The 26,620-nt window shown below is 41.2% G+C and overlaps 1 protein-coding gene across 1 annotated transcript in view; it reads right to left on the reverse strand.

Annotated features, from left to right (window-relative positions):
• The window catches only part of ECT2L (epithelial cell transforming 2 like), a 37,953-nt gene extending 11,664 nt beyond the window's left edge, over window positions 1-26,289 (reverse strand). The window contains exons 1-14 of the mRNA XM_044423575.1: window positions 26,052-26,289; window positions 23,656-23,768; window positions 21,852-22,014; window positions 20,529-20,781; window positions 18,569-18,705; window positions 16,444-16,571; window positions 14,294-14,363; window positions 12,128-12,296; window positions 10,959-11,087; window positions 8,912-9,004; window positions 8,286-8,468; window positions 6,952-7,055; window positions 4,909-5,031; window positions 2,991-3,205 (exon numbers count right to left, since the gene is read on the reverse strand). Coding sequence (XP_044279510.1) covers window positions 2,991-3,205; window positions 4,909-5,031; window positions 6,952-7,055; window positions 8,286-8,468; window positions 8,912-9,004; window positions 10,959-11,087; window positions 12,128-12,296; window positions 14,294-14,363; window positions 16,444-16,571; window positions 18,569-18,705; window positions 20,529-20,781; window positions 21,852-22,014; window positions 23,656-23,768; window positions 26,052-26,225 — 2,054 coding nt within the window. The 5' untranslated portion in view covers window positions 26,226-26,289. The remainder of the gene's footprint in view (window positions 1-2,990; window positions 3,206-4,908; window positions 5,032-6,951; window positions 7,056-8,285; window positions 8,469-8,911; window positions 9,005-10,958; window positions 11,088-12,127; window positions 12,297-14,293; window positions 14,364-16,443; window positions 16,572-18,568; window positions 18,706-20,528; window positions 20,782-21,851; window positions 22,015-23,655; window positions 23,769-26,051) is intronic.
• Window positions 26,290-26,620: the final 331 nt, after the last annotated feature.

Consider the following 26,620-nt stretch of genomic DNA (forward strand, 5'->3'; position numbering starts at 1 on the left):
TAGATGCAGGCTCCTTCGCAGAATCACAGTGGGTGATGCTACCAGGCTCTAAAACTAATACAGTCCTAGGAATGGGATGCTGCCCCACAGACCAGAATGCTCAGGGTGATCTTAAGATGAAATTAGTGCTGCAGCCATGGGTGACTTCAACTACCCTGACTTGGCTAGGTAAATGTATGCCCCAGTTCTGACAGAGGTAGTATGGTTCTTGATGTGCCAGATGACTGTTCTCTATTAATTTTATATGTAATTTGGAAACAGTGCCCTATTATTTTTATATATTGTGGAGCTGAGGGGAGGATTGCCAAAGTGATTCAACACAGTCACATTTGACTTCAAAAGATGAAACTTCTAAAAAAAATTAAGGAACTGCTGAAAATAGGATAGGGGAGTCAAGAGGATAACATCCCTTTGAAATGCTTGGAGACAACTTAAAACTTCAATAATAGATGCTGAGTTGGGAAGAATAACACAAAGTCCAAGAGGTCCCCAGCATAGTTAAAACAATGTCAAGTAAGTCATTAAAGAGCGGCTTCTTTCAGAAAATGGAAGTCTTGCCCAAAAGAGGAAAGCAGCACGGAGCACAAGAAAGATGCAAGCAGATGATAAGAAAGGCTCAACAAAATTTTGAGCAGCTTATTTTGCTAAAAGCATCAAAGCCAATGATAAATAATTCTTTAAATATATCAGAAGAAAGATTCTAGCTAGAAATCCAGATGGATTATAGTGGAATGAAAGGAGTACTAAAGGAGGATAAAGAGATTGCTGATAAGCTGAATGGATACTTTTCACCTGTCTTCACAGCAGAAGACATAGGACAGATACCTGTTCCTGAAGTTATATATTCAGGAAGGGAGTTTGATTAATTAAGGCAAATAAGGCTGACAAAAGATGAAATTCTCAATCTTATTGAAAAACAGAAAGTTAATAAATAATTAGGCGTAGATGCTATCCAGCCTAGAGTCACTGACCTCATTATAAAAATATGTAAACTGTCCTAATATCATCCAATGTACCAGAGGACTAGAGAAAGCCAATGTAATGCCAGTTTTGAAAAAGGGATCCAGTGGGTATCTGGGAAATAACAGGCCAACTGGTTTAATGTATGTTCGGGATAAATTGTTTGAAAGTGTTATTAAAGATACATTCAGTAAAGATATAGCGGGACAAACCCAGCTGAAGGAGAACCAGCATGCCTTCCACAGAGGTGAGTCCTGTCTCATTAACTTACTAAGAGTTATTTGAGAGTGTCAGTAAATATATGAATGGTACACATTATTTACTTTCCTTTCTAAATGGCTTTTAACAAAGCTGCTTACCGAAGACTTCTGAGAAAACTTTGTCATGGAATAGGAGGGAAGGTGCTTTTATGAATCAATAACTGGTTAACAAATAGAAATCTAAGAATGGGAATAAATGGTAGTTTCTCCCAATGGAAATATTTAAACAGAGGAGTCCCACAGGTTTCTGTATGAGACCAATGCTTTTCAAACTATTCCCTAATTATCTGAATTAGGAATGTGCAGTGGAATGGCCAAGTTTGCTGATGACATCAAACTATTTAGAATGTTTAAAATGAAAAAGGATTGTGAGGAGTTTCAAGGGAATCTCTCCAAACTGGAAAAAGGGGTATCAAAATAGCAAATGCGGTTCGATACAGGCAAAGTATCTGGGAAAAACAGTCCCAACTTCAAGTGTAATCTGATGGGATCTAAGCTAGCAATAACTGACCTAGAAAAGCATCTTGGGATAGTGGTTAACAGCTCAAAGAAACTTTAACCCTGCACACTATGAAAAGGCAAGCATCATGCTAGGCATAATCAGGAAAGAAACTGAAAATATAACTGCCAATAAAATACTCCCCTTTATATGGGTGTGACTGCACTTAGAATATTGTATACAGTTATGACTATTCACCTAAAGAAGATATTACAGAGTTGGAAAAAGTGCCTGGAAGGACAACTAAAACTAGGTGTTAGAGGAATTCCCTTATGAGGAATGGTTACAAACCAGTTGAGATGGTTTGGATTAGAAAAAAGGCAAGTATGGGAAAACATGATAGATGCATTAAATTTAGTGCGGAGAGGGAGACATTTTCTCCTTTTCCTATAATACTGGAATCCAGAGTCATCCCATGCAGCTGATTGGTGGGAGATTCAGGACATATTAAAAGAAGTCCTTCTTCACATAGGGTTATGGGATTAAACTATGTTAAACTATGGGATTAACTTCCACAAGATGTTGTGATGGTCACCAATATAGAAAGCTTTAAAAGGGATTGGACAAATTCATGGAGGAGAAGGCTGTCAATGGCTACTAGCCACCATGGCTATAACTTGCCTCTGGTATCAGAAGCAGTGTACCTGTGTAGACTACTTGCTGGGGAACCTGGACAGGAGCCATTTATTTCCTCCTATGCTGCTTGAGAGAATCCTGTTAACAACTGGTGCGAACAGAACTAGATGGACCACAGGTCTGATCCAGCATAGCTTTTTTTGTGTTCGTATGACTCCTATCTGAAACCTGGAGAGCTATTGCCAGGCAATGTATAGACGGTACAGAGTTATACGGACCAATGGCCTGACTCAGAATAAGACTCAAGGAGAAAGCTGCTTAACGATCTTCCTTCAGCCACTTTTGTGCTAAAAAGCATATCCAGCTGTTTTGCCACCTATAAAAGAAAATTAAACCCTTCCTGTCTCATCACCTCATTTCCTGCGCTGAAAACTCCCATCCTCCCATGGCTGCCTCACTTAAAAAAAGGATCACTGGAGACTTACAGTAGTCTGTTTATGACACATTTGTCTGCATGGTATCCTTAAAGGCCTAGACATAAAGGAATTTACCTCCACCACAAATGCAATAACTAGTCATTTGGGGGGGAGGGAAGCAATCTCCTTACACATCCCAAGCACAATTACTTTGTTTAGAATAAGAACCTTGGTGACTTTTTAATCTTTGTGTGTTTCAGAACAGTCAGCTCAATGTACCTATTCAGTTGTAAGATGTTCAAGATATCAGAGAAGATTAGCTGAACACTGGCATAGCTTAAGATGGCTCGATTTGAAGCTAGTGCTGCTTTCAGTGGCTTAACATAAACATCTCTTATAATTTCCAGACTGTCCATGTATTCCTTCTCACTTAACATAAGCTCTCCGGCTAAGATTTTACGTCTGTCTGCTGTGTCTTCAAGAAGTTTACCACTCTAAAATCAAAATATGAGAGATTTAAGTCAGCAACATTTTAAAAAAGTGTTTATTTGGAGAACCTGGGATATGGCCTGGGATACTTGATTATGCATTTCTAAGAGATCTTCAGTCATGTTTGTTGTTGTTTTTGTCGTGAAGTCGTGTCCGACCCATCGCGACCCCATGGACAACATTCCTCCAGGCCTGCCTGTCCTCCACCATCCCCCGGAGTCCACTCAAGCTCCCTCCAACTGCTTCAGTGACTCCGTCAAGCCACCTCATTCTCTGCCGCCCCTTCTTCTTTTGCCATCTGTTTAGGGCAAGCTAAATATCTAGCCACACAAGCATAAAAGACCAGTGTATCGGTTTGCCCCAAAAGGCTCTCTGGCTGCAATCTTATCTGGATGTAAATGTCAGGGTCCAGGATACGAGAGGTAGAAGTCAAGACAGAGGCACCACGGATCAAGGCAACAGAACACAAGGCAAGAAGAAGACAGAGCAAGGCACGGGTACCTTGACAGAGGTTAAATTGGTGGGATTCAGGAGCAGTGAAGGTTTGGCAAGCAAAGTGAGGCAGCAAGGCAAGGCACAATGCGGCAGGGCATGGTAGGAGCAAGTTCCAGTGAGGGGTCAGGCAAAATGCAACTAGAACACACTGCAGTTGGCAGGAAGACCTTCATTGCTGAGGTGAGAAAGCAAGGTAGGAACGGGATGCAACAAGAGGCAGATACAGGAACTGAAACACAGCTAGCAGGAAGGCCTGGACTGCTGAGCCTAGACAGTAAGGCAAGATACAGCAAGGTGGGACAGAGCAAGGAAGGCAGGACAAGAACCAAATAAGGTGAGATACAGGAGCAGAGCTGCACTGCAGCAAAGTCCTGTGTTGCTGAGGCCATTTCTTCAGGAGAACTTGCTCTTATACAGCTCTTTCTCCAGTCTCCTGATGAGCACCAGCAGTGTCTAGGACCAATCCTGCAAATTCTGTAGTAGGACTTCTGGTTCTCTCGTTCCGGCCCCAGAGCTGCCCAGATCCTGATGGTAAATGCTGTTGGACGCGGTCTTATTTCTGAATATAATTCTATAGGATTGCATTGTCATGGCGACTCCTCCCCACTCAACTGTTACCTATGCTATGGAAAGGGAGATGAGAGAGGAAAGCAAGGCCACTCCACCAGCTCTGTTGAAAGATTTAATTTCACCTGCTTCCCTCCTAGTTCCTTTTTTTCTTGTGTGTTGCTGTTATGTCTGTGGGTTGTAAGCTTTTCAACTGAGTAGGATAAAATACTTTTAAAAAAATACTTTAATTCACATATTCAGAAATATGGTTTCTTTAGAAATAGAGTTGCTTAATTGGTCTAGCTGAACTGAATCTATCTTGACTACAAATATCTGTATTAGAAATATTTAGATTTAGATTTCACATCACATTAGCTTTTTTGATTATACTGCAGAGAACTAGGCTGGGAACATAATTCTATAAATTTGTATATTGTCTTTCTCCTCTTAGTAAGGTCTGATGTAATTAACAGAGTATAGTAAAAAGAAAAACATAACCATTAAGAATCACTTCAGAATTGCACTCAACCCCTTAATACCCATTGGTTCACTTTTCTTTGTCCAATCCTGTCAGACAATAATGTTCCAGAACAAAAAAACAAAACAAAAAAAGGAGTTATTAAAGAACTACAGGGGAGCCCAAAGAGTCCACAACTCATGGTACCTTAACTGGTGCAGGAAGGTTTGCTTCTGGATTGCTTTCTGACAAGAAAATCTTGTTTTTGAGCTTGTCATTTGTATTGTATTTCTTCATCAGGAAGTATGATAGAAATTCCAGAGGGTTTTCCTAAAAAAACATAAAAGTACTCAAGGCAATATATGTACTGTGCCCCTGGGGCAAACTGTCTGATCACATTGTGCCCCACCAACCTGGTAGCACGCCTTCCAGTTACCTTTGCACTGGGGCATCCATAGGAGCCCTGCAGAGAGCTGCGGGGCCAGAAGGCATGGTCTCTGGCTCTCATGGGAGACCTGCAGCAACTTCTTCTGGCCATGTTGCTTTCCACAGGGCTGGCACAGTGGCAGCAAAAATTGATGGGGTATGAGAAGGGAAACAGAGGGTGGCCAATGGCCCTTCCACAAGCCACTCTCTTGTGGAAAATGCCATAGGGGTGAAGGGGCTGGTGGGACTCCCTGGAGGAGGGATGGTAGTGATGGCAAGCCTCATTTGGCTTCATAGGAGGGAGGACTGGCCCTTGTGAACCGCTCCTTTCCTCAACAGAGGCCACTGTTACCACCTGTTAACCAATACGTGATATATGCCAGGCTGTGTATCATCCAGCCTTCTTCAGTAGATTTGCAGAGGATCAGTCCCATCGTAATAAATGGAAACTCAGCTGTGCAATAACACCACTGTATGATCTAATTGCACAGAGCATGTAAAAGTCCCCAGAAAGGCAATGATTGCAGATCATTGCCTGCAACAGCAGCTCCATAGTGGGAACCTGAAGCCTGAAACACTCCATAGTGATAGTCACACATAAGAACATGCCACGGCACAGACAGGCAGGACTGCCATGTGACTGGAGCGATCTGTGGGGTGAGCGGCTTGCAGACAAGCACTGCACTGCCCTGTCATGTTGAACTGTTTCTGATAGCCTTCCAGTGGAACTAGTGGTGCAATTGAGACCAATGGCTTTTCCGCCAGGTTCCGTCATTCAGGCATCTTCTAGGCGGCAGCAAAATGTACTGTAAGGCCTTTTTGTTTCTAACAGACTCAGGGTATCTGGGTGGGTGGGGCCAAAGAAAAAGATGTGCCCCCCCCCCATATGGCACATTGTAGCTGAAAGTGCTTGCTGCTGTTTGCTAAGCTTTAGGAGATGCATTGTAACCTTTTAGAAAAGAGAAGAAATGTTGGCAAAAGCTAGGAAATCTCCAAGGGACAGTTAGCTGGAGGGAAGGGGTGTGGTCTTCTGGAGAACCCTGGTGGGCTGGACTGACATTGCAGAAGGCCCAGCTTGTTTAACCCAACCTGCCTTAAACAAAGCAAAAGCAAAAGCCTCCTCCAGATGTTGTCCACGTGTACTCTGTGTACCTGGAGAAAGGGGGAGCAGCATTGTGTTGCCTCTTTCTGCTGAGCCCACTTTGACACAAGTCTATAGCGAAGAGTGTCTGCAAAGGGACACCTGACACAACTAGGCACAAACATCTGGAAGCAAAAGACCACAGAGACACTTGATGCCCAGTGTGGGGCCAGGAGGCATGGCTTTAGTCCCTTCTACATATTTAGCTGTTCGTGTGCAGGGAACTTGGGTAAAGAGCCAAAGATAGTGAGTCGTGCATCTGCTGAGGTGGATTCCAGTCCACAGAAACATGCCACAGTTGATTCTTTAAATATAAGAGCCACAAGACTCTTTGTCATTAAAATAAATGCCACAGAATTCTTGTTAGTTCACTTCCCTGGACATTTTTAAAAAAGCATGCTGGCTCCTGAGCTGATGAGATGAACCAGTACCTCTGGCAGAGAAGATGTGGACACGTGAGGCAAGGGATGGAAGCCGTAGCGATGGGCACAAGGACATTAGCAAGGGCTGCTGAACTAGCAGGATGGTTGGGTCACAGTGCCTGAGTACATTATTTTCTACCCTTGAGTCAGCTTAAACATAGCCCACTGAGCACAGGAACCCGCTGAATTAACCCCTAAAAGTCAAAACTTGAGCACAGAGCAATTTCATTTAATATACTAAAAGCAACAAGCTTCGCTTACATGGTTTCCCCTTGAGGCTTCAACTAATCCATCAGCAAATGCCTGGGCTATTCTTCGGTTGTCTTGAAGTTCACACCAGCTCACAGTTTCAAACATTATCTGGCCTACATGTAGCAGTTTATTGTTGTAATGTTTAAGATGCAAAAGGATTGACAACAAAGCATGGAGTCATTAGATGATCAAGCTCATTAGCTAGTTCCTCAAACGTATTCTAACCTGCAGCTGATCACATGCCAAGCCACTCACATGACATAAGATCCCACCAGCATGCAAAATATATTAATTGTTAGCCTTTCTGCCCAAGGAATGAATGACACCGCATCCAGCTTTCATTTCCCTGCCAAATGAAATCCAAATCGAGTGGTCAGGATTTTCTATTCACCCCAAGAACATATAATACAAATTCCACAAACAGTATCCAATGCATTCAAGAAGTGCATTGTATGAATACAGTGTCCTCGAGACTGCAGATGTATGCCCTACTTCGAGACACAGGGAAAAAGGGACAATCTTTATGCAGCAGGGAAAAGAAGCAGAAAGAAGGTCCTTAAACAGATTAAACTAAAGTAGCCTTCGCTATCCTCCAGATGTGTTGGACTGCAATTACCATTATTCATAGCCAGATTGCCACTGGTCACCTTGGCTGGGTATTATGAGAGCTACAATCCTACACATCTGGAGTGTAGGATTGTAGCTGAGGAAGAACAGAACTGAACTGAACTGAACTGAACTAAATACTGCTGCTAAAGAGAGGCAAATCTCTGTGAGCCTCATAAATACACTTGACAGGCCTGGTAGTATTTAGGAATGTAGTCAGGTAACAAATAACCTAATTGTGTGACACTGTATTTCAGTAAAATAAACCAGAAGCAGAAGCAGAATATGAGAAATATTGTCTTGGAACAAAAGGTTTTTTCCCATCTGTAGTGTGGAAATTACAGACACATGCACAAAATGCATTTTAGATTTATGGAGCTAATTTTTGTGCTCACACAAGCACAAAAAGTTCCTCCATACAACTCACATGAAGAACATGGCATATGCCCTAGGCAATCCTTACATGTATCCAAAGCACAAACTCCACTTGTTTGGTGTTGGGATTTGATTAAATGGATCTGCCACAAAATTACATAATAGATGCTACCTATTCACAGCTTTGCATAAATAAATATTGTACTTCAGTATAACGGAAGTAGAACAGACCATTAGATAAGAATCTACTCATGTATAATACAAAATGATTTTCTACACTCTTATAAAAATGCTACATTTTAAAAATACTTATAACTTTACTTTTAAAATGTATTTTGAACTCAAAAGTGAGGAGAGATTACCAAGAATCTTGCCAGCTATATTCTTCTTCAAATCACAAAAATATGGTCTCAGCTTTTTCTTGACAGCTTTCAGTGCATCTTCCAGCAGTTCTGTAAATCTGAGCCAAATCTGAAATTTTTCTTCAGTGAAGTAGAGAGATGGAGGAGGGCTGTCCTTCTGATTCCCGAGCCATTCACTGAGGACTATAATGAATGATACATCAAGTTATTTCCCCCACTTGAATCATTCTGCTATAGATTTCAGATAAATCTTTCCACCAGCCAGTATTCAAAGAGCACAATTACCTCTAATATGGTAAGACAAGGCCACATATGTTCTTGATGCTAAACTGGATTTTTAATTTCAAAAACAGATTTAGGGAAATGAGAGAAAGAGAATAGTCAATATCTTTCAGTGGGCATAATGCATTTATCAAACTGTGGTTTAAGAACCAAAGCCACTGCTAATGTTCTTTGTGTATCAGGTTGTGCCTGTGGATCAAAGCAGTTCTCCAAATAAAATTGGGGGCTTTTACTCATGTCCCAGCAGTCTCTGAGGAAGAGACTGGATGTAGCAGATTTAAAACACGTAATGAAATGAGACACTTCACACACCCTTGCCAAGAATGTATAGTATTTTTACTTACTATGTTGATACGATCCAGTTGCTATTCCAGTAGGAGCCCTGAAGAGCACTCCAGTTAGATGAGACAGCTGGGAAAGGACCTCCATTCCTGTCTCTGGAAAATTATTGTCTTTTCTACATAATGTAATAATTAGACCTCACTAAAACAAAAATCAATATACGTTTTTACTAATCCAGTGCCTATGCCATCCTGATCCTGTATATTTTTGTTAGTCCATAGTACACAAGAAATGTGTTGTGCCTTTTCCCCTCTATAACTGCATTGCCTATTTTAAGAAGCAAAACAAAGGAAACAAGTGACCATTTACAGTGATCTCAGTCATTCTTGCCTGATTACATTCATATTGTGAGTAGGGCATTATTTCCTCCAAATATAATGAAGAAAAACACTCAAGTAGTTCTGACTTCTTTTCTTTTCTTTCCTCTCCTCTTCCCTTTTTTAACCCATTTTCTGCAATCTCTTTTAGATTGGAAGCATAAGGGCAGAGAACTTTTGTTTGTATTAATCATTTTGTTCCAAAGACCAAGGTAAAAAATGTCTTAAGTAAATACATGTCACTGCACAAATGTTGAAGCAATAGATGAGATCACCATAAATAAGGCAGTGAATAATCTCCTTCACTTTCTTTCAGAACTCCTATCAGAAATCCTCTATCTGGATGGCCAATGCAGGCTCACTGTAGAGACATCTTACAATGACACAAAGATGAAAGCTCATTGCAGATAACTTATCTGTCAGTAAAGAGTGATTTAAAAAGACATCTGAAAGGGAATAGATGCACAAACAATGGATCAGGTCTCTGCTTCTCTGGAGTGCCAATTCCAGCACAATGCCATGCCAACACAAAGTGCAGAGAATAGAATGAGCAGCTACAGGAATGTAATGTCATTGATGTTACACTGATGTTGTGGAGATGTCCTGACAGCATGAACAAGTAATTACTGCTGGTGCACCTTCTGCAAGCACATTTGCTTTTCCTGCTCATGCTCTTAAAAAGCCAGCTCTTCCATGAGGCAGAGCAAGATGGCAGTATCAGGCAAGAAATGCTGAGTGGTGCTGGGAGGTGGGTGCAGCAGCAGCCCAGTGGCCGTTCCTCTCTGTTGGAGAACAGAGCTGTATGTTCCAGTCTACACTCTCTGGCTCAGCTGGCTGTCATCAGGGTCATGACAAGATTCAGGTGTAAGTTCAATTGACTTCCATTGGTGAAATGGGGAAGGTACCATCTTTTTGATTTTTTATTATATCATGAACAATACAACATGAAAATATAACTGAGAGCAAGCATAAAATAATATAGTGACAATAAGCTGCATACAGCACTACATATATATAAACCTATAGAGCTAAACTTTCGCTTAAGGATCTGCTGATCTAGGTTTAGTGAGGGAGTACTTAGGTCTTTCCAGATGATTATCTGGAGGAGGTTTCAGCCTCCATCTCTATGGTTGGCTAAAGAAATCAGGGTTCCTGTCTTGTGTTTTGTTAATTTTTCAAGGAGATAACATCCCAAAGCTTTCTTTGGGAGGGTGCCATCTTGTCTTTCAGCTCAGGTAGCAAGCTGTCTTGGGCCAGCTCCTAAAAGTACAGTGTGCCCAAAGAAGAAATTTTGGTGCTAGTTAATAATCTCAAACTCAAATGTCCTTGGTCAATAACTGACTAAACTGATGCTAAGCAGCTCTAGATCTTAGACATCAGGTCCTTAGGTTGAGGACCTGGTATCTCAGATACAGACAAGAAACCAGAGGATTTATGTATTTATTTGCAAAGTATGTGGCAGCCTTTCCAGAAAAGAAGGTGGCTTTGCTACAAGGTTTTGATGTTTCAAGTTGAATAATCTCAGGGTGCTGCATTAAATTAGACCAGCCTTTCCCAAATTGGTGCCCTCTGTATTTGTTGGATTACATTTTTCATCATGGAACTGATGGGAAATGTAGTCTAACACATCTGCAAGGAAATAGTTTGCAGGAGGTCGGTAAGGCTGGATTTGACCTATTGCAAGCAGACGAAAAGGGTATTAATGCCAAACAGTATGGCATATAGAACTGACCTGATGCTGCCAGAGGAACGAAGATGTTGATATGACTACCTTCTTCTGGAGAGGAGATGTAGTTTCTTAACTTCTCCCAAAATGCTCTCACTTCAGGCTTAAGCAGGTTCATGGTACTGATTCTATAACCTGAATAAAACTGTCAGCTAGTAAAATGATTGCTTTGATTTTTCTCTATTTTCTGGGATCAAGAGGGCATAGTCAAGGTGTTGAACCCTCCCTTAAGAATCATCTGGATATTCCACAGAAAATGCCCAAAGTAGTGCATGTCTCTTTTAATGAAAAGCTTGTATGGTGGGACTGTAGTGCACAGTGGCAGGAGATGGGGAAGTTATGCTTTCCCATCCATTTGCTCTCAGCCTCTTTCCCAACTATATTTCTGTATGAGAAAAAATTACATTTTTTGCCTACTGCTGGTGGAAAACAGCTTGTTGTGAATGGAAAAATAGCTAAATAGAAAAATGGCGAGCTAGGAAATAGTTACACCAACCCCTCCCTTCTCCATCACTACTCCACTCAAACTCATAGGCTCCCACAGCTCTTTTTCATGCTTAAAATAAAGGTGAAAGGCTAACTCAGCCAAAACTACTGGTTGTAACATGGACAAGTTAAAACCATCTCATAATGTTAAAGCTGACTTATGCAGGGATTGGCAACTCATGGCCCTTCAGCTGCTTGGGCTTACAGCTCCCATCTGCCATTGCTAGTAGAACCAATGAAAGGCAAGCACTGATGGTTTTGAACTAGGTATGGAAACAGAGGTTTGTCAAATGCATTCCTTTGTTCTTCAAGATTCTTGGATGTGGGGGGATCTGCAGGGATTTAGTGTCAGTAATAATAATTCAAACTCTGCCAACTCTTTTAACAATAATACTTCATACAATTTTATTTTTCTTTTCATTTGGAGATAGGGTGAATCAGAACATGAAAGTCTGCAACATATCTCTAGGTCCTGAAGATAAAAATTCTTATTAACAAACTTGCCAAATATATTAATCAATTCCATGCTATACTGTTTTACAACACCATATAATGTTGGAATAATTAAAGTGATGTACTATTTTGTGTGAACTCAACCCTTTTCATTTCATTTATTAAATATCTTTGGCCAAAACTCTATTGGGAGTTTACAAAGAATACAAACTGTAAAAATGTAATATTTTATATACCTTGAAGCAAGTTAATCTCTCTGGAATCTCCATCACTAATAATCCCAATGCTCTTCGCTTTTTGCCCATCCAAGGCCTTCTCTATGTAATAAAGAAGGCAATCCAAAGTGGTGCCACAATGTTCATACAAAACAGGTACCACTCCAGGTTTAAGACTGCTCAAAATCATCTAAAATGAGAAAGAAAAGTGAACAGAAAAATTGTCATATAATTTGCAAAACATGAAGGAAACAGAAATGAATTATGTTAATTTTGAAGCATCAGGCTCTTTTTGTTATTGTGTATATTTAAAAGCACCTGCTATTAGTTGCAATGATTAGTTCATTAGGTTTTCAGTTGAAGGAAGAACTTTAATGCTTAGACAGAAACAAGTCCTGCAGCTCCCAGCAGGCCCGAGGCAGTACAGATGCCTGAAGGAATGCTAGCAGTTCTCAGTCTTTTTTAAAAAAGTCTAAACCTACATAGGTTAACCCCATCAATTAAAATTGAAATATGTATTATTCACACTGGGAATCATTCCAAGCTATATTGTTTTACAAGTCACAAATCTAGTTTCAAATAAACATTATTTATTTAAATAAGTTAATAGAAAAATGATTAACATTGTAACTTTTAAACTGACAAATTCAAAACTAATTTGAGGAGATACTTATGAGCCCCTGCCAGTCCCCTGTGGTAAGAAACTGCTCCTTATAGCAAATTATGTTTATGACTCCTATGTTACGTATCTGTCAGACTGTTCAAGAGTTTGCTGCAGGTGCCCTCCAGATGTCACTGGACTGGAATTCCCATCAGTCTTAGACAACATAGCCAATAGTGAGGGATGATGGAAGTTTCAGTACAACATCTGGAAAGCTACACTTTCCTTATCCCTTGTTATGGATATAACACAGGCAACTTTTCAAATCTTGCATGTTGAAAAACTGTGTTTCTCCATTAAGTGAGTTCAGGCAGAACTCCAAAAATTAAAAAAATGAAGTATGGCTATTTTAGCTGCAGTACAGTCTTAAGTTCTGCACAAGAACAACTGCTTACCATGCAGAAACTCCAACAGTGGCCCAGGGCTCAGCCCTAGAACCAAAACAGCTTCGGTATTTGTGTTGGTAATGCAAACAGTTTTGCCTTGGCTAGGAAGGGCAGATTCCTTTACATTATGCAGCATTTTATCATTGAAGAACCACTAGTGCCAAACTGTTAGAGATGAAGGGGGTGGTGTCCAGTTCTAGCTGCACTGGCCCAGGTCACTGTTCAAAATTAATTGGTAGGCTTGAGTGCATACATATAAATTTTACAACTGTGTTATAATTGCATTTACAATTCCAAGACTTCTTCCTTGTCTTCTTGAGTAACAGCATACATATCTCAAATGTTTTACAAAGACCCTTAATTGTCTCATGAGTGTTTTAATGCTCATATATTTTCAGTAGCACCTCTTATAAACCACTGAATTGGCATGTCATCTTCTTCCTTCAGTTCCTGTTATTTATATTTGCACTAGCAAAATGTCCATCAGAGACAAAAGTGTGAGAGGGTCTGTAGATCACCAAGTAATCTACAGTATATACATGTGCTTAGCCAGCCTTTGTGTCTAGGTTTATAGCATGTGCAAGACAAAGCAAAACAATAGAAAATTTGCAGAATTGGGCATGCTTCTCCCTCCCCCCACTTTTTTTTTTACACTCCTTTCCCCAGGCTTAGCTCAGGGTCGTATCCACTCCACTGCTGCTGGTTCTTTCACATAATCAGAACCCACCACTTGAACAACAGGTCTTTGTTGCTTCTAAAAATATAAACAGAAACAAATGGAAATACTTGTTTCCCTGATCAGGCCAGGTCAGTAGAGTTCCCTGCTGCCAGCAACACTGATTTGCCCTGTTTTGGAAATTAGTCTTTAAAGAGTCTTAGAAATGCCTAAGTTCTGGGGCACAAGCAGTAGCTGCTGCAAGTGTGAGGTCACAATAGGATACTACCCAATGATGACATGTCTGGTGAACTATATTTTTCGTTCTATCCCTGTATTTTATCTCATTTTCTCTTGGTCTGGCAAGGCCAGTTAGTTCATTCTTTCCCTTCCTACCACAATACATTGAAAGTAGAAAAAGCAGATGAGATCAAATCCCCTGAAGATAGGAGGAGAAGACAAAGAGGCCAGAAAACCAATCAAACCTCATTAGCAGGAACATGTGATGATATCAGGACCAGGTGTGGCTGAAGGGAATGCATTCCGTTAGGGTACCTTTGGGAAACAGAAAACAGCTGTGAGGTAAGACAGAGTAAGAACTGTTCTTATCCGCATTATGTTATAGAAATAGAAGAAGTGGAAATTTAGAGATGAAGTGAGATACGAAACTGGGTATTTTTAATGCAAAAAACTCAGAAAGGAAATTTGGAACAGTCAGATTCTAGCCTACCTTGCCCTCTTAGTTATAGAGATAAAAGGAAGGTACCTCACTTCAAATCTGGAGCTTTTCAGTGTATAAAATATTGTTAAGAAGTTGTATTCCCATATTGCATGTTTACAGAAGGCATCCTTCCCTATATTTTCTAAGTAACTGTATATCAAGCACAACACTTAAGATTCATCAATACCTTGCTATGTCTTTGAAATTCTCAGTGAACATTGCACTAGACACAGACTTGCTGAGTTAATTTGTGCTACATGTTGGGAACTTTTCTGTTGTTCCATGTCATGTAAGTTACAAATAATTCAACATCTTGAAATTGGGCCACTTTGTAAACTCACTTCACTACAGTACCTGCCCATTCACAGAATCAGAAGCCGAGCAAGTCAGAAGAGGCTTCTCAGGCCATCTAGTTTGAGCCTGGCTCCAGCTGGCTCCACTCTTGACATGGCACCCTAACCCCAGCCTGTGCTTGAACACCCTCACCAAGGGGGCTTCAGCCATCTCGCATGGAAGCCCATTCCATACCCTAGGAATTCAACAGCCATCTCTTTGGCATGCAAGCACAGGGGCTCCTTGTATATGGTTCCGTGTACATAGCTCACCACTGGCGCAGAAGAGTCAGTGGATGTGACTCAGTTTCAGTTAGAAGAACAGGGCATATCTGACTCTTCCTTCACACTAGTGAATCAGGCAAGGAGACAGGAGGTGATTGCGCCACAGGCCTGAAGCCCCCTTGGGTTCCTTTCCTTTCTACAACTTCTGAGGTTAATGAGTAGTTTGATGGACACAGCACTAAGCTGCGCTACAACAAGGAAAGTAGGTCTGCTTGCCATAGGATCCTCTTATTCCTGGGAGAAGACAATGCCCCAGTCTGAGAACCACTGGCTTATTAGCAAAGCTATTACTTTGCTTGGGTCTCCACTTTTTTGAAAGCAGTGCTTCCACTCTTTATTAACGTCATCAGAGAAAACAGCATGTTGATCATTCAGAAGGCCCTCTTGGGGCTGACTTCAGAGCAAGTGCCTCGTAGTGCACAGTGCCAATCCTACAGCATGGAAGCAGTGCCCACACTGGTCCATAACACTACTGGCTACAGCAGTGAAAATTGTGCCACATTGTGCCAAGTTGCAAGCAGATACTCCCTGATTCATGCCAATGCGTGAATGTGAATTTCCACAGCAACGAGAACAAAAGCTACCAAAGATGTGCTATGTGCTCATTCAGAGCAGACGGTTCATTGTGTCAGGCCAGAGGGCATATCGTGTGACTGCGCCACAGAGCAAGCCATCTGCTCTCTCAGATTTGGCATTGGCTATGTAGCAGGCAGGACCAAATTGGCACCTATAAAAAGGAGGGAAGGAAAGAGGAGAGGAGGAATGAAGAGGATTTCCCCATCTCAGTTCCTCACTCAACAATCATAGAGAACCCAAAGCCAAGTCTCAGTGTAGGTAAGGCAAGGCTCTTTGGAGCCTGCTGTCCTGCACACTTTGTAGAATCAAAGAGGACATGTCCCCTGAGGAGGCTGCATCCCAGGATGAAGCGAAGGGCCTCCCTGCCAGGTCTCTGTAATGGATTCAGGCTGCAGAGGAGCATGAGGTGCACTTGCACTGCTTCTGCCCCAAGGCTGTTGTAGGAACTTGTTCTTGCTCAGGAGTAGAACAGAGCAAACAGGGATTCCTGATTGCAAAGGATCCCACTCTGATTCCTTCATTGCAACCCTCAACCCAGATGATAACCTGTTTCCCTTTGGGCAAACAAGCTTGGACCCCCTAGTCAGCCAAGAAATTCATCAAAAGCTGTTTTCTGCATGTGCAAGCCTCATCCCAGCATCCTTCGCAGAGGGAAAATTCAGGGGTAAGGATCCTCATTGGTCCTGCAGGCTTCTACTGCCTCCCACAAGGTACTGCTTACCTTTTTGGAAAAGATTTTAAAGAGGTCAATGGTATCTGGGCTTCCAGACTGAAGCTTGATGCAGATGGAACATCTTCAGAAATCTGTTTTGAAAGCATATCTTTTGGTGAAATCATTCTTTTCTGAAGCTTTTAGGGAAAAAAAAGATGAGTGAGATGTCTGAGTGGAGGCATGGCCCTAGAAGATGGTGAATGCGTACCTTTGGTACTTCAGCCTAGAAGAGCCGGCTCAGCCAAAACATACTGACTCCATCTTACCCAGGTATAATAGAAATACATTTTCCTGTCATAATTAGTTGCAGGCTTCTGCTAAAGCTCAAGGCCAAGCCACCTGGATGCTGGCATTACACTGTGAATACCCTGACTGAGGTCATCTCATGGCCTAGTGCCTTTACTTAGAAACCCATTGAATAGTAAACTGTTGAGCTGTCTTAACAATGAGAAAACTCCTAGATTCCATCTCAAAGCCGACAATGAGAACTTACTGGACAGTCTGCAGACAACTCCCCACTCAGGCAAGGGAACAAGGCCAAAGTGCACTCCACTGAACACGGAACCAAAGGTCTTGCTCTCTAGGTACTAATGCTAACAGAATTTCTTCCAGGAAAGAGTGAGGAACTGCCCACAGAGGAACTGATTTTAAAAAAGATTCTGGACTGTGCAGAAATGGACAGATTGACTCTATTACTGAAGGAGAAAGAAGATACTGACTTCTATCAAACTTGGGATCTTTTTTATGATTGGCTGGAGAAACGGGACTTGGCTTAGATTTAAAAATGTTTTTAAATTTTTATAAATCCATTTCAATATGATTACAGAATGTTAAAAAGATATGTTATAGGGGGCTGACCCAGTACGTCCAATGTATTTGATGATTGATGTTTTTTAGTTTAAAATCTTAATAAAAATCTTTATTAAAAAAAGTATCTCTTCCAGGAAGTAGACAAGGTTGATACCAGGACCAGAGGAGATTGCATTGAGGTTTTTCTTAAGAGCAGGTTCCCAGTTGTAGCTTCCCCCCAGTAATATTGTTTTTATTACACTTTTGCAAGCCATGAAGTTTCCCCTGACTTCCTGATGCCTACTTTTTGTGTGTATAGTTGGTATCATTCTGGCTACATGGGGTTCCACACTCATAGAATGTTTAGCACATTAAGAAGGGTTCAAAACATATAGCTTCTCCACCTCTGTATGTTATCTTAATTAGGGGCCCTTACCTACCTGCTGACTCTACTGCTACTGAATTCTGTTCTCTCCAACTGCTGGTAATACAGATGGTCCTTTTCCTGCCATAGCTAGCAGTGAAAGAAAAGCCATTCCAGGATTGCTGGAAGAGCAGATCTGAACATCAGGGTAAGGGAGTTGATCTCTCACTTCATGACCAAGATCCAACTCCTGTCTCTGTGCAGGGAAGAGGAGGCTACCCTCTTCTCTGCCCATAGAAAGACAATCTGGACAATGGTGGAAGAGAGCTGATCTTTTCCTCCACAATCCATCTCTCGCTATCTTATGGGGGAGGAGGGAATGAAAGTGTGTGTATGTGTGTCAAAGTCATGGGTGGATGTGTATGTGCAGAACCCCCAGCCAGCACTGCATGTGGCCCTCAGGGACAGAATAGCTGTGCACGCCTTGCTTACGAGATAGACATCCTCTATGTTGTGTGAAGGTCCCTTCTGTCCTTCTTAAATGCATCACCAAAGCAGTGTTTGTGTGTGTGTGTGTGTGCGTGTGCGCGCGCGCGCGCACGCGCTATGAGAAATGAAGAAACAATTTCTCTTGACTTTCTTCATACCACTCATTATTTTATAAAACTTAATTATTATAAATAAGAAAGACACCAAAGAATCAGGCAGATAGGGTGGTTTCAGCAACAAGGAGGAGAAGCGGAAAGGTTGAAAGGTGGCAGTGGATTTCCATGCTAAAGCATAGTAAATATATAAAATAAGAATAGGCCTGGAAACTCTGGTGTCTCACAACAGCCCTGCTCAGGTGCACCCTTCCTATATTTAAGCACTAAAGCCACTTTTTTAAAATTAGTTTCTTAGACAGGGACTAGACTCAGATTAAGTTCTGCATGCACACAGAAGTCAACTATGAGAATCAGTAATATGATATGGGAAAAATACCTTCATTAGCAACAACCTTTCTGGCAATTTAGCTTTGTCACGGACTGTATGGGACAGATTTGGCTGAAATCCAGATTTGTTAAATCCTGAGTTTTGTGTTCCACTTATCCAGGGTGGACGAGCCTTCAGCAATTCTTCTGAAAAATAAGCACCATGAGATGATGCTGTTTAACCCAGGACGTTCAGGAGGCACATAAATCTCTCTCAGGATACCTCTCAACTTTTAACCACCTTAAATAGTTTAGCGTCATCAGCATACTTAGCCACTTCACTCCTAATTTCATCTCATCTATGAATACAGTGGTACCTTGGCTCATGAACTTAATCTGTTCCTGTTCGTGACCCAAATTGGTTGTGAGCCAAGTCACATTTCCCCATAAGGGTCAATGTAAATAAGGTTAATCCTTATTTATTAACTTTTTTTTTTTTACTCACAAAAATTTGAAGCAAAGTGACAAAGAACAACAAAGATCACAGCCATTTCCTCCCCCCCCCAGCGATTGTGCGGGGGGGGAGATGGGTGTGATTGGGGGCGTGTTGAGGGAGAGGTGGGCACGCGGGGGACGGAGGCAGGGGCGGGCGTGCTGGGGGGGAGGTGAGCATGCTTGGGCAGGAAACACATGTGCAATTGCGGCCTTCTCCCCCCCCCAGCATGAATGTGGCCATCTCCCCTGCCCCCCATGATCAGGCTGGTGCAGGGAAGGGGGGCATGCTTGCGATCATCACCTGATGCAGAGTTTGCGACCTGGGGCAAAATTTTTATGAAATTTCTGTTCATGACCCAATTTGGTCATGAACTGAGGTGTTCAGGAGCCGAGGTACCACTGTAGGTTGAAAAGCATTGGCCCCAAAACAGAACCCCGTGGGACTCTACTGGCGACATCTCTGCACTGGGAGAAGTTGTCATTTATTCCTACCCTCTGTCTTCTGTTTTTTAGCCAATTAGTGAACCACAAGAGGACTCCCCTTTTATTCCACGACTGTTTGATTTGCTCAGGAGCCTTCCGTGAGGGTCTTTGTCAAAAGCCTTTTGGAAGTCCAAGTAAACGGTGTCTACTGGATTGCCTCTGTGTACATGCTTATTGACTCAAGGAACTTAAACAGGTTAGTGAGAGAAGACCTCTTGCAAATGCCAGGCTGACTTTTTTTCCAGCAGGGCTTGTCCCTCTGTGCTTACTGATTTTATATTTATTAATGTTTTCAAGCAGTTTACCCAGAACAGATGTCACACCTCCTCCCTCATGAATCTGTCCAATCCCTTTTTAAAGCCATCCAGACTGGCAGCCACCACCACTTCTTCTGGCAGCTAATTCCATAGTTTAACAATATCCTGTGTGAAGTAGTGTTTTCACACAGCTTGTAATTTACCAGGTCCCCCCGGATACCTTTTTAAAAATGGGTGTTACATTGATCATTCTCTAAGCCTCTGGTGCAAGGCCTGATTTTAGGGACATGTTAAATATTTTAGTAAGGTGGTCAGCAATTTCATGTTTGAGTTCTTTGAAAACTCTAGGACGAATACTATCTGATATGGTGATTTGCTGACTTTCAGATTGACAATAAGCCTGAGAATTTCATCCCCCCCCCCCCCGCACTACTATCTGTCTTGATTTCTCAGACTGCCTTCTAGAATACATGAGTTCAGGAAAAGGTATCTGCTCTTCATCCTCTGCTGTGAAAACTGAAGAAAAGAAAACATAATCTCTTCTGTTTTTTGTGAAGTGGTAGCAGTTATTACCATCATCATATATGTATGTGTGTCTGTAATTTATTTCAGTTCAGGAAAAGAACACATTTGACTCTTTTGGGATACATTTATAATGCAGACCTGTACTTGTCTGCTTGGAAATAATCCCCATTCAATTATATTTATTCCTAGGTAGGTTAATCTGCACTTACAGTAATAGAATGAGACTTTCCTTTTCTGATAATTAAATCATATCAGTTTCATCCAACTTACTCTTCTGTAGAACCAGTTTTTCTCGAATAATTTTTCGTAGATATTTTGCACGTATTCTTTCTTCTTGATCTTCATTTTCCATTTTAGGATCATTGAGCGTCTCATAACACTCAACAGCTTTCCTGGGAGCTAAGCAATCCAAGTTCATTGCACAGGCAATATAATATTGCTTCCAAGCACTATATTCATTTTTTTCGGGTGTATAGGGAAGAAACCATCCTAACTTAATGCATTTTGGCATCCACACACAGTCCTTTAGTAAGAAAAGAAAAAACAAAGGTTTATTTGGAAGTGAAGACTATTTGTAGCTTCTAGCATTACTGGCTATGTGTTTTCTCCTACTGGTGAAGTAGAAAACAGAATGTTTGCATACGCAAGTTGATGAGGAGCTTGGGCAGGTGGAGGTCTTGTACCCGTCCTGTAAGCAGCTGGCTGCTACTGTGCCACCATCCAGAATGCTGGATTAGATGGCTCTTTAGTTGGCTCCAGCATGGCTTTTCTATGTTTCAATAGGCGAGCCAGTGTGATGTAGTAGTTAAGAGCATTGGACTAGTGCTCAGGTGATCTGGGTTCTAGTCCTAGTCAGCCATGAGCCAAGTCTGAGCCTTCGGGCCAGTCACAGATCTCACAAGGTCAGGTCGTTGTTGTGGAGAAAAACAGAGAGCAGGAAGAGGAGAATGATGTACGCCACTTTGAGTTTTTTTAAAAGAAAAAGGGTGAGATATAAATCTAATAAATAATAATTGGAAGCTGTTATCTAAACATTAAAGAATAGCAATGTACAGCATCATTCTTTAATGAAGCATCATAACCTGCCCTAGTTCTAATAAAACAAGGGGTTAGTGGAGAAGATCAGGCCAGGGGATCATGTTCACCAATTCCTGTTGCTTCCGTTAAACTGGGTTCAAAGTTACATGCAACCACCATCAATTCAAGTTTAAGCAAGCCAAGCACACTCATGACTTGGAAAGCCAGGGTTGTATCCCAGCTTTTACTGGCAGAACAGTGAGTTCTAACCCATTGTTTTTATGATCACATATAATTCAACCAATCTTTTATAAGTGCTATGCTTACTTTGAATGATCAAAGTAAGACCATTCTTACCAGTGGACTCACAATCTAATAGAAACAATACAAAAGAGACAGAAATAGGAAGGGGAATGGGGAGGGAAGAGAAAATCAAGCACTGGAGTAACTGGACCTTCAGTAGCTAATTGATGGGGCCAGGTTAAGATATACCAAGTGAAAGATCCAGACACTTTCTTGTTAGACTTTCAAAAAATAGTATTGCTCCAATGTAGATCTTATGCAATATGATCTTACTTGTTCAGTTAAAAACTTCCAGTGCCAGTTGACTTGAGCTGCTGCACAGAGATCCTTTGGGTTGAGAAAAGAGAATATATACAGTGATATGAAACGGGGTAGCAAGGTGGTGAAGTCCACTTTGGTCAGTGGGGTATTTTCTACAAACCATTTCTCAGCAAATCTGCAAAACAGAGAGAAGAAACAGGATGATCCTTAATGGGTGGTTGTGACCTTTTTGGGATTTTGACTACTCCCTTTCAAGTTCTAATGAAGGATCCAGAAAGATGATTCTCAGGAGGCCCAGAAGAATATGACTGTGACATTGGCTGAATTCAGAGTCAGACTTTAGATGAAACCTTTGTTTCTGTGAATCATAGGCCCCACCATGGTTTGAGTTTCAAAACAGAACAGGCAAACCATGATGTTGTGCTTCTTGCCTGCTTTCGCTTTTCATCTACTCAGCACTCATTTTCCTGTGCTTACTCTGTGGTTACAGATCTTGTTCTGTTTTCTCTAGAGAACATACAGCTTGTGTTCAAACTACAGTTCAGACATGAAAACAAACCATGATTTTTATGTCTGAACCTAGACTCTGTGCTTCACAGCAGCCAACTACAAACTATAGTAACATTTTGTATGTTCCAACTCTTCCTTTGGGAAACTCAGAGCAATTTCTTTATATGCTCAGAGCTGAAAAAAACTCAAAGGTACATGACAAGATCCAAAATCAAACTGTACCATTACTACTGTGTATGCCCAATTTCTGCTGATCAGTTCTCTGTTTAAGATACTGACTTTCTATCACATAGAATTGTACACAACCCAAAGGCTTGCTTTAATTTACAGATACCATTGGGCCATATGAGAGAACTAAATTCTCTCAGGTAGACGTCTTCAGTCTGGCAGCTTTTGCTGCAACTGCTGCCATCCCCAGACATTACACCCAAATGGATAGGTTGGCTGGAGATAATGGGCATTGTAATCCAACACATCCAAAAGTGGGGCAGTTAGTAACCAAGATAGTAGCCAAAATATATCCATACTTTACATTGTTTTAGAATATTCTACTATGTTCTAAGCCAATTCTCCTGGCTATTTTACAAAAGGTGTTCTCTTTATCAGGCTGCATTTGACAGATTGTATTACTGTTGATTTGCAATATATGACTGTGAAAGTTGGACCATAAGGAAGGCTGAGCGCCAAAGAATTGAGGCCTTTGAATTGTGGTGCTGAAGGAGACTCCTGCGAGTCCCTTGGACCGTAAGGCGATCAAACCAGTCAGTCCTAGAGGAGATCAACCCAGACTGCTCTTTAGAAGGCCAGATCCTGAAGATGAAACTCAAATACTTTGGCCACCTAATGAGAAGGAAGGACTCCCTGGAGAAGAGCCTAATGCTGGGAACAATTGAGGGCAAAAGAAGGGGATGGCAGAGGATGAGGTGGCTGGATGGAGTCACTAAGGCAGTTGGTGTGAGCTTGAGTGGACTCCGGGGGATGGTGGAGAACAGGAAGGGCTGGAGGAATGTTGTCCATGGGGTCGCGATGGGTCGGACACGACTTCGTGACTAACAACAACAACAATTACTGTTGATATATTTAGGACTTAATTTAAACACATATCTAACAGGAACATAAAGTGGCCTTAACCCCTGAATTTGGATCTGGATAAGCAAATGTTTTACTTGCTGCGAACACATCTCATGTCAGTGTTACACTGAGCAAAGGTGCAAGATTGGCTCAGGTAGAAGATCCATTTGACAGATGTCCTTGTGGAACTCTTTTCACAAAACACCACCTGAAAAAGAACTTCTGACTCACTTACCTCAACTGTGACTTATTGCACTTAGTCAGTATCCAGTGGAGAAATTGCTTGCGCTGCTTGTCTGTCCACAGATCAAACCAATGGCTTATAAGCCTGACTCTTTCCTGAAAGAGCTAAACAAAGCCACAGTGGAAGGACTGTTCAGTAACACACAATTAAGTAGGCCTTTCCATGATTTGCCAGTGTTCCTTGTAATGCAGGCCATTTAAAGTACTCTCTTGAATGTAATGTCTTTATTGGTAATTTTTGCCTTTCTACTTTTTCTGTATGTATCTGCCAATTGAAGGTTATGCTTCATTTACTGACAGAGGGCACTAGTCCTCAAGATCTTATGCCATATAAATTTCCAAAGTACCAACAAGATTTCTGCTTTTTTCTCCCCACAACAGGCTGTCATGGCCACCTCTTCAAAGAAGACAATCATACTCGGTTGCACAGAAAAACCTCACTTGTTGACTTGTCACGTTTTTATTATCATTTGCAAGATCCCCTTTGTTCTTAAATCTTCTCCCATTTGTGTGAATCTTTTGCCTCCTCTAGTCAGCCTGTTTTACGAAATATGCAACCTTTCCTAGACACTCATCACTGACAACTCCATATAAAGTCATCTTTTGTACATTTCCCTTTCTCTGGGAATCTCCAGGAAGTTTGTCTCCTATTGCAGGAAAGCATTGCTATCAAGTCCCCTCTGCATTACTGTTTCCACTGTCTCAAATTCAAACAGCAGCCAACCTCATTTCTGAGAGAATGATTAACCCCTCATGTTAGGGATATTGAACACCTTTCTTGTGACACTGTACTTAAAACTGCCAGCAAAAGGAGAAAAAGCAGGTTTACCTGGGTATGAATGCAAGACCTATACACACACGTGTTCATTAAGCATTGTGAGAACATACTATTGTAACTGAAAGCGATGTTGAACTTGCATCCTTTGAGTGCAGCTGTTTTGTGTTTTCTAACTGATAGAAAGCAGAGTATCCTCTTGGTCAGAAGTTCTACAGCTCTGACACAGGCATATGTGTGTAGTTCTGAATTTTACTTCTGCTATGAACGAATGTATTTCCAATTCCTTTTCCATTCACCAGTGGTTAAGTCTATTAGGGGATGATTTTGTATAGGAGGACTTGGGGCTGGTTTGGAAAAAATAACCAGGAGCAATCACAACTGGAATTTCTTTTTCTCAGTCAATGAAAGGAAAAAAGTTGAAAAAATTTGTGTAGTGGAGCAGATGGGAAAGTATAATCAAGATAGCAGTTACATCATCTTCACTGCACATGAACTCACTTCTGTTTGTCTGTTTTGAAGCTTGATGCTGTCTCTTCCAGAATTCAAACTGTATTGGCAGCAACATGACTCATACAATCAGAAGCCTGCATGTACTGGTCACAGAGCATGGGTTACCATGTTTTTTGAACATGTGAGGAGGGTTGTCATGAATAGATTTTAAACAACCCTAGAACGAGTTATGGGTTGCAGGGTGGTTTAAAACTTGCACTTGGCATGGGTTATTCTGAAAATGAGGCAGCATGCAACCAACATGCCAGAACAGGGAAAAGAAGCCACCATAAACTGCCCAAAGAGCTTTGGCTATTGTGCAGTGTAAAAATAAAATACACAACAACAATGATGATAATGATGATTTTTTTCCCTTCCTTGCTTGTATGAACCTGAAATTTCAACCAAGGAATAAAACAGGCCACTCAAAATGTCTAATAAAAGTTTTCAGTTGCTTCTCTCCTACATACCTTTTCCCAGTTTTTTTGCTTATTTAAAGTGAAGGAATTATGCAATTAAAATTCAGAATAAAAAAGGTTCCTCAATATTTCCAAGTCAAAATATAGAGTTCCATTAAAACCCATTTTGCAATAAGAAAAGTTGATACAGGAATGCCAAATTGCAATACAGTAACATATATTGCATCATATTGTGAGGCTACACTTATTCTCAGATGTTCTCAAGACCAATGATAGCAAACATATATGTGCTACTCTATAGATACCACAGGTCAAATATGCCTACCCCAAATATGTCTACCCCAACCTGCAGCAGTGCTTTATTGCATACACACACTAATTCCTTGCAGTTGTTTGGGAGAAAGGCAGATGTAATTTTGACCTGAAGCAAAGCAGTAGCAGCAAGGTTGGTGGTCAGAACTCCTTGTTACACCAACTGTTGAAAGCAGTAGCTGCCATGTACACCTGTGTTGTAATGACACTGATGTGCATGGTTCATTTTACTGGGAAACATGTAATTATTTCCTGTTTAAATTATAGCAGTATGAATCAATATACATTTGGGGTAGCCATGTAAGTTATGAAAGGAGTAATTAAGATGAATAATAAAAGCACAGTGATTTAAACTCATTGCTTGTGTAGATTCAATAGACTTCAACTTACCTGATTATTAAGAGAATGGTTTTCAATCGGTGTCCAAGTACTAAAGCGTGTATTCAGTATTTCCATTTTTTGGTTCTGAATTGGGCTCTTTGTGTCTTCTGCAAGGAGCCCTAAGCTTTCCAAGTGCCACTGTTTAACACTGTGTGGTGTACATGTGGTATAAGGTGTGGTCATTGTAGAGCTGGTTTCACAGTTTCCTTGCTAATATTTCTATTGTAAAGTTCAGATAGACTGCTGTTGGAAACTTCCTGAAAACAGAAGTAAAGCATTCTTCCTAGAGAGCAAATTTAAGGTTCAGAACTTGATTTGACTTTGCATTCCAATCACAGAAGCCCTAAAGCCTAGAAAGCATGGACTGTTTAATTTTTTCAAGATCCTTCTACTTTCTTACCTTTATTGTCAATTCTCTCTCTCTCTCTCTCTCTCTCTCTAACACACACGCTCACTCAAAAACACACACGGGAAGGACATAAGAATGAAAACCCTGTAAGTTACATTCTCATGTAATTGAATTGCCACAATGATGTCATGTGTCAGTAGCTGTAAAAGTCAGGGCTCCCTGGTAGGGA

The sequence above is a fragment of the Varanus komodoensis genome, unplaced genomic scaffold (assembly GCF_004798865.1).
Source record: "Varanus komodoensis strain SLA01 unplaced genomic scaffold, ASM479886v1 scaffold1, whole genome shotgun sequence".
NCBI classification, from domain to species: Eukaryota; Metazoa; Chordata; class Lepidosauria; order Squamata; family Varanidae; genus Varanus; species Varanus komodoensis.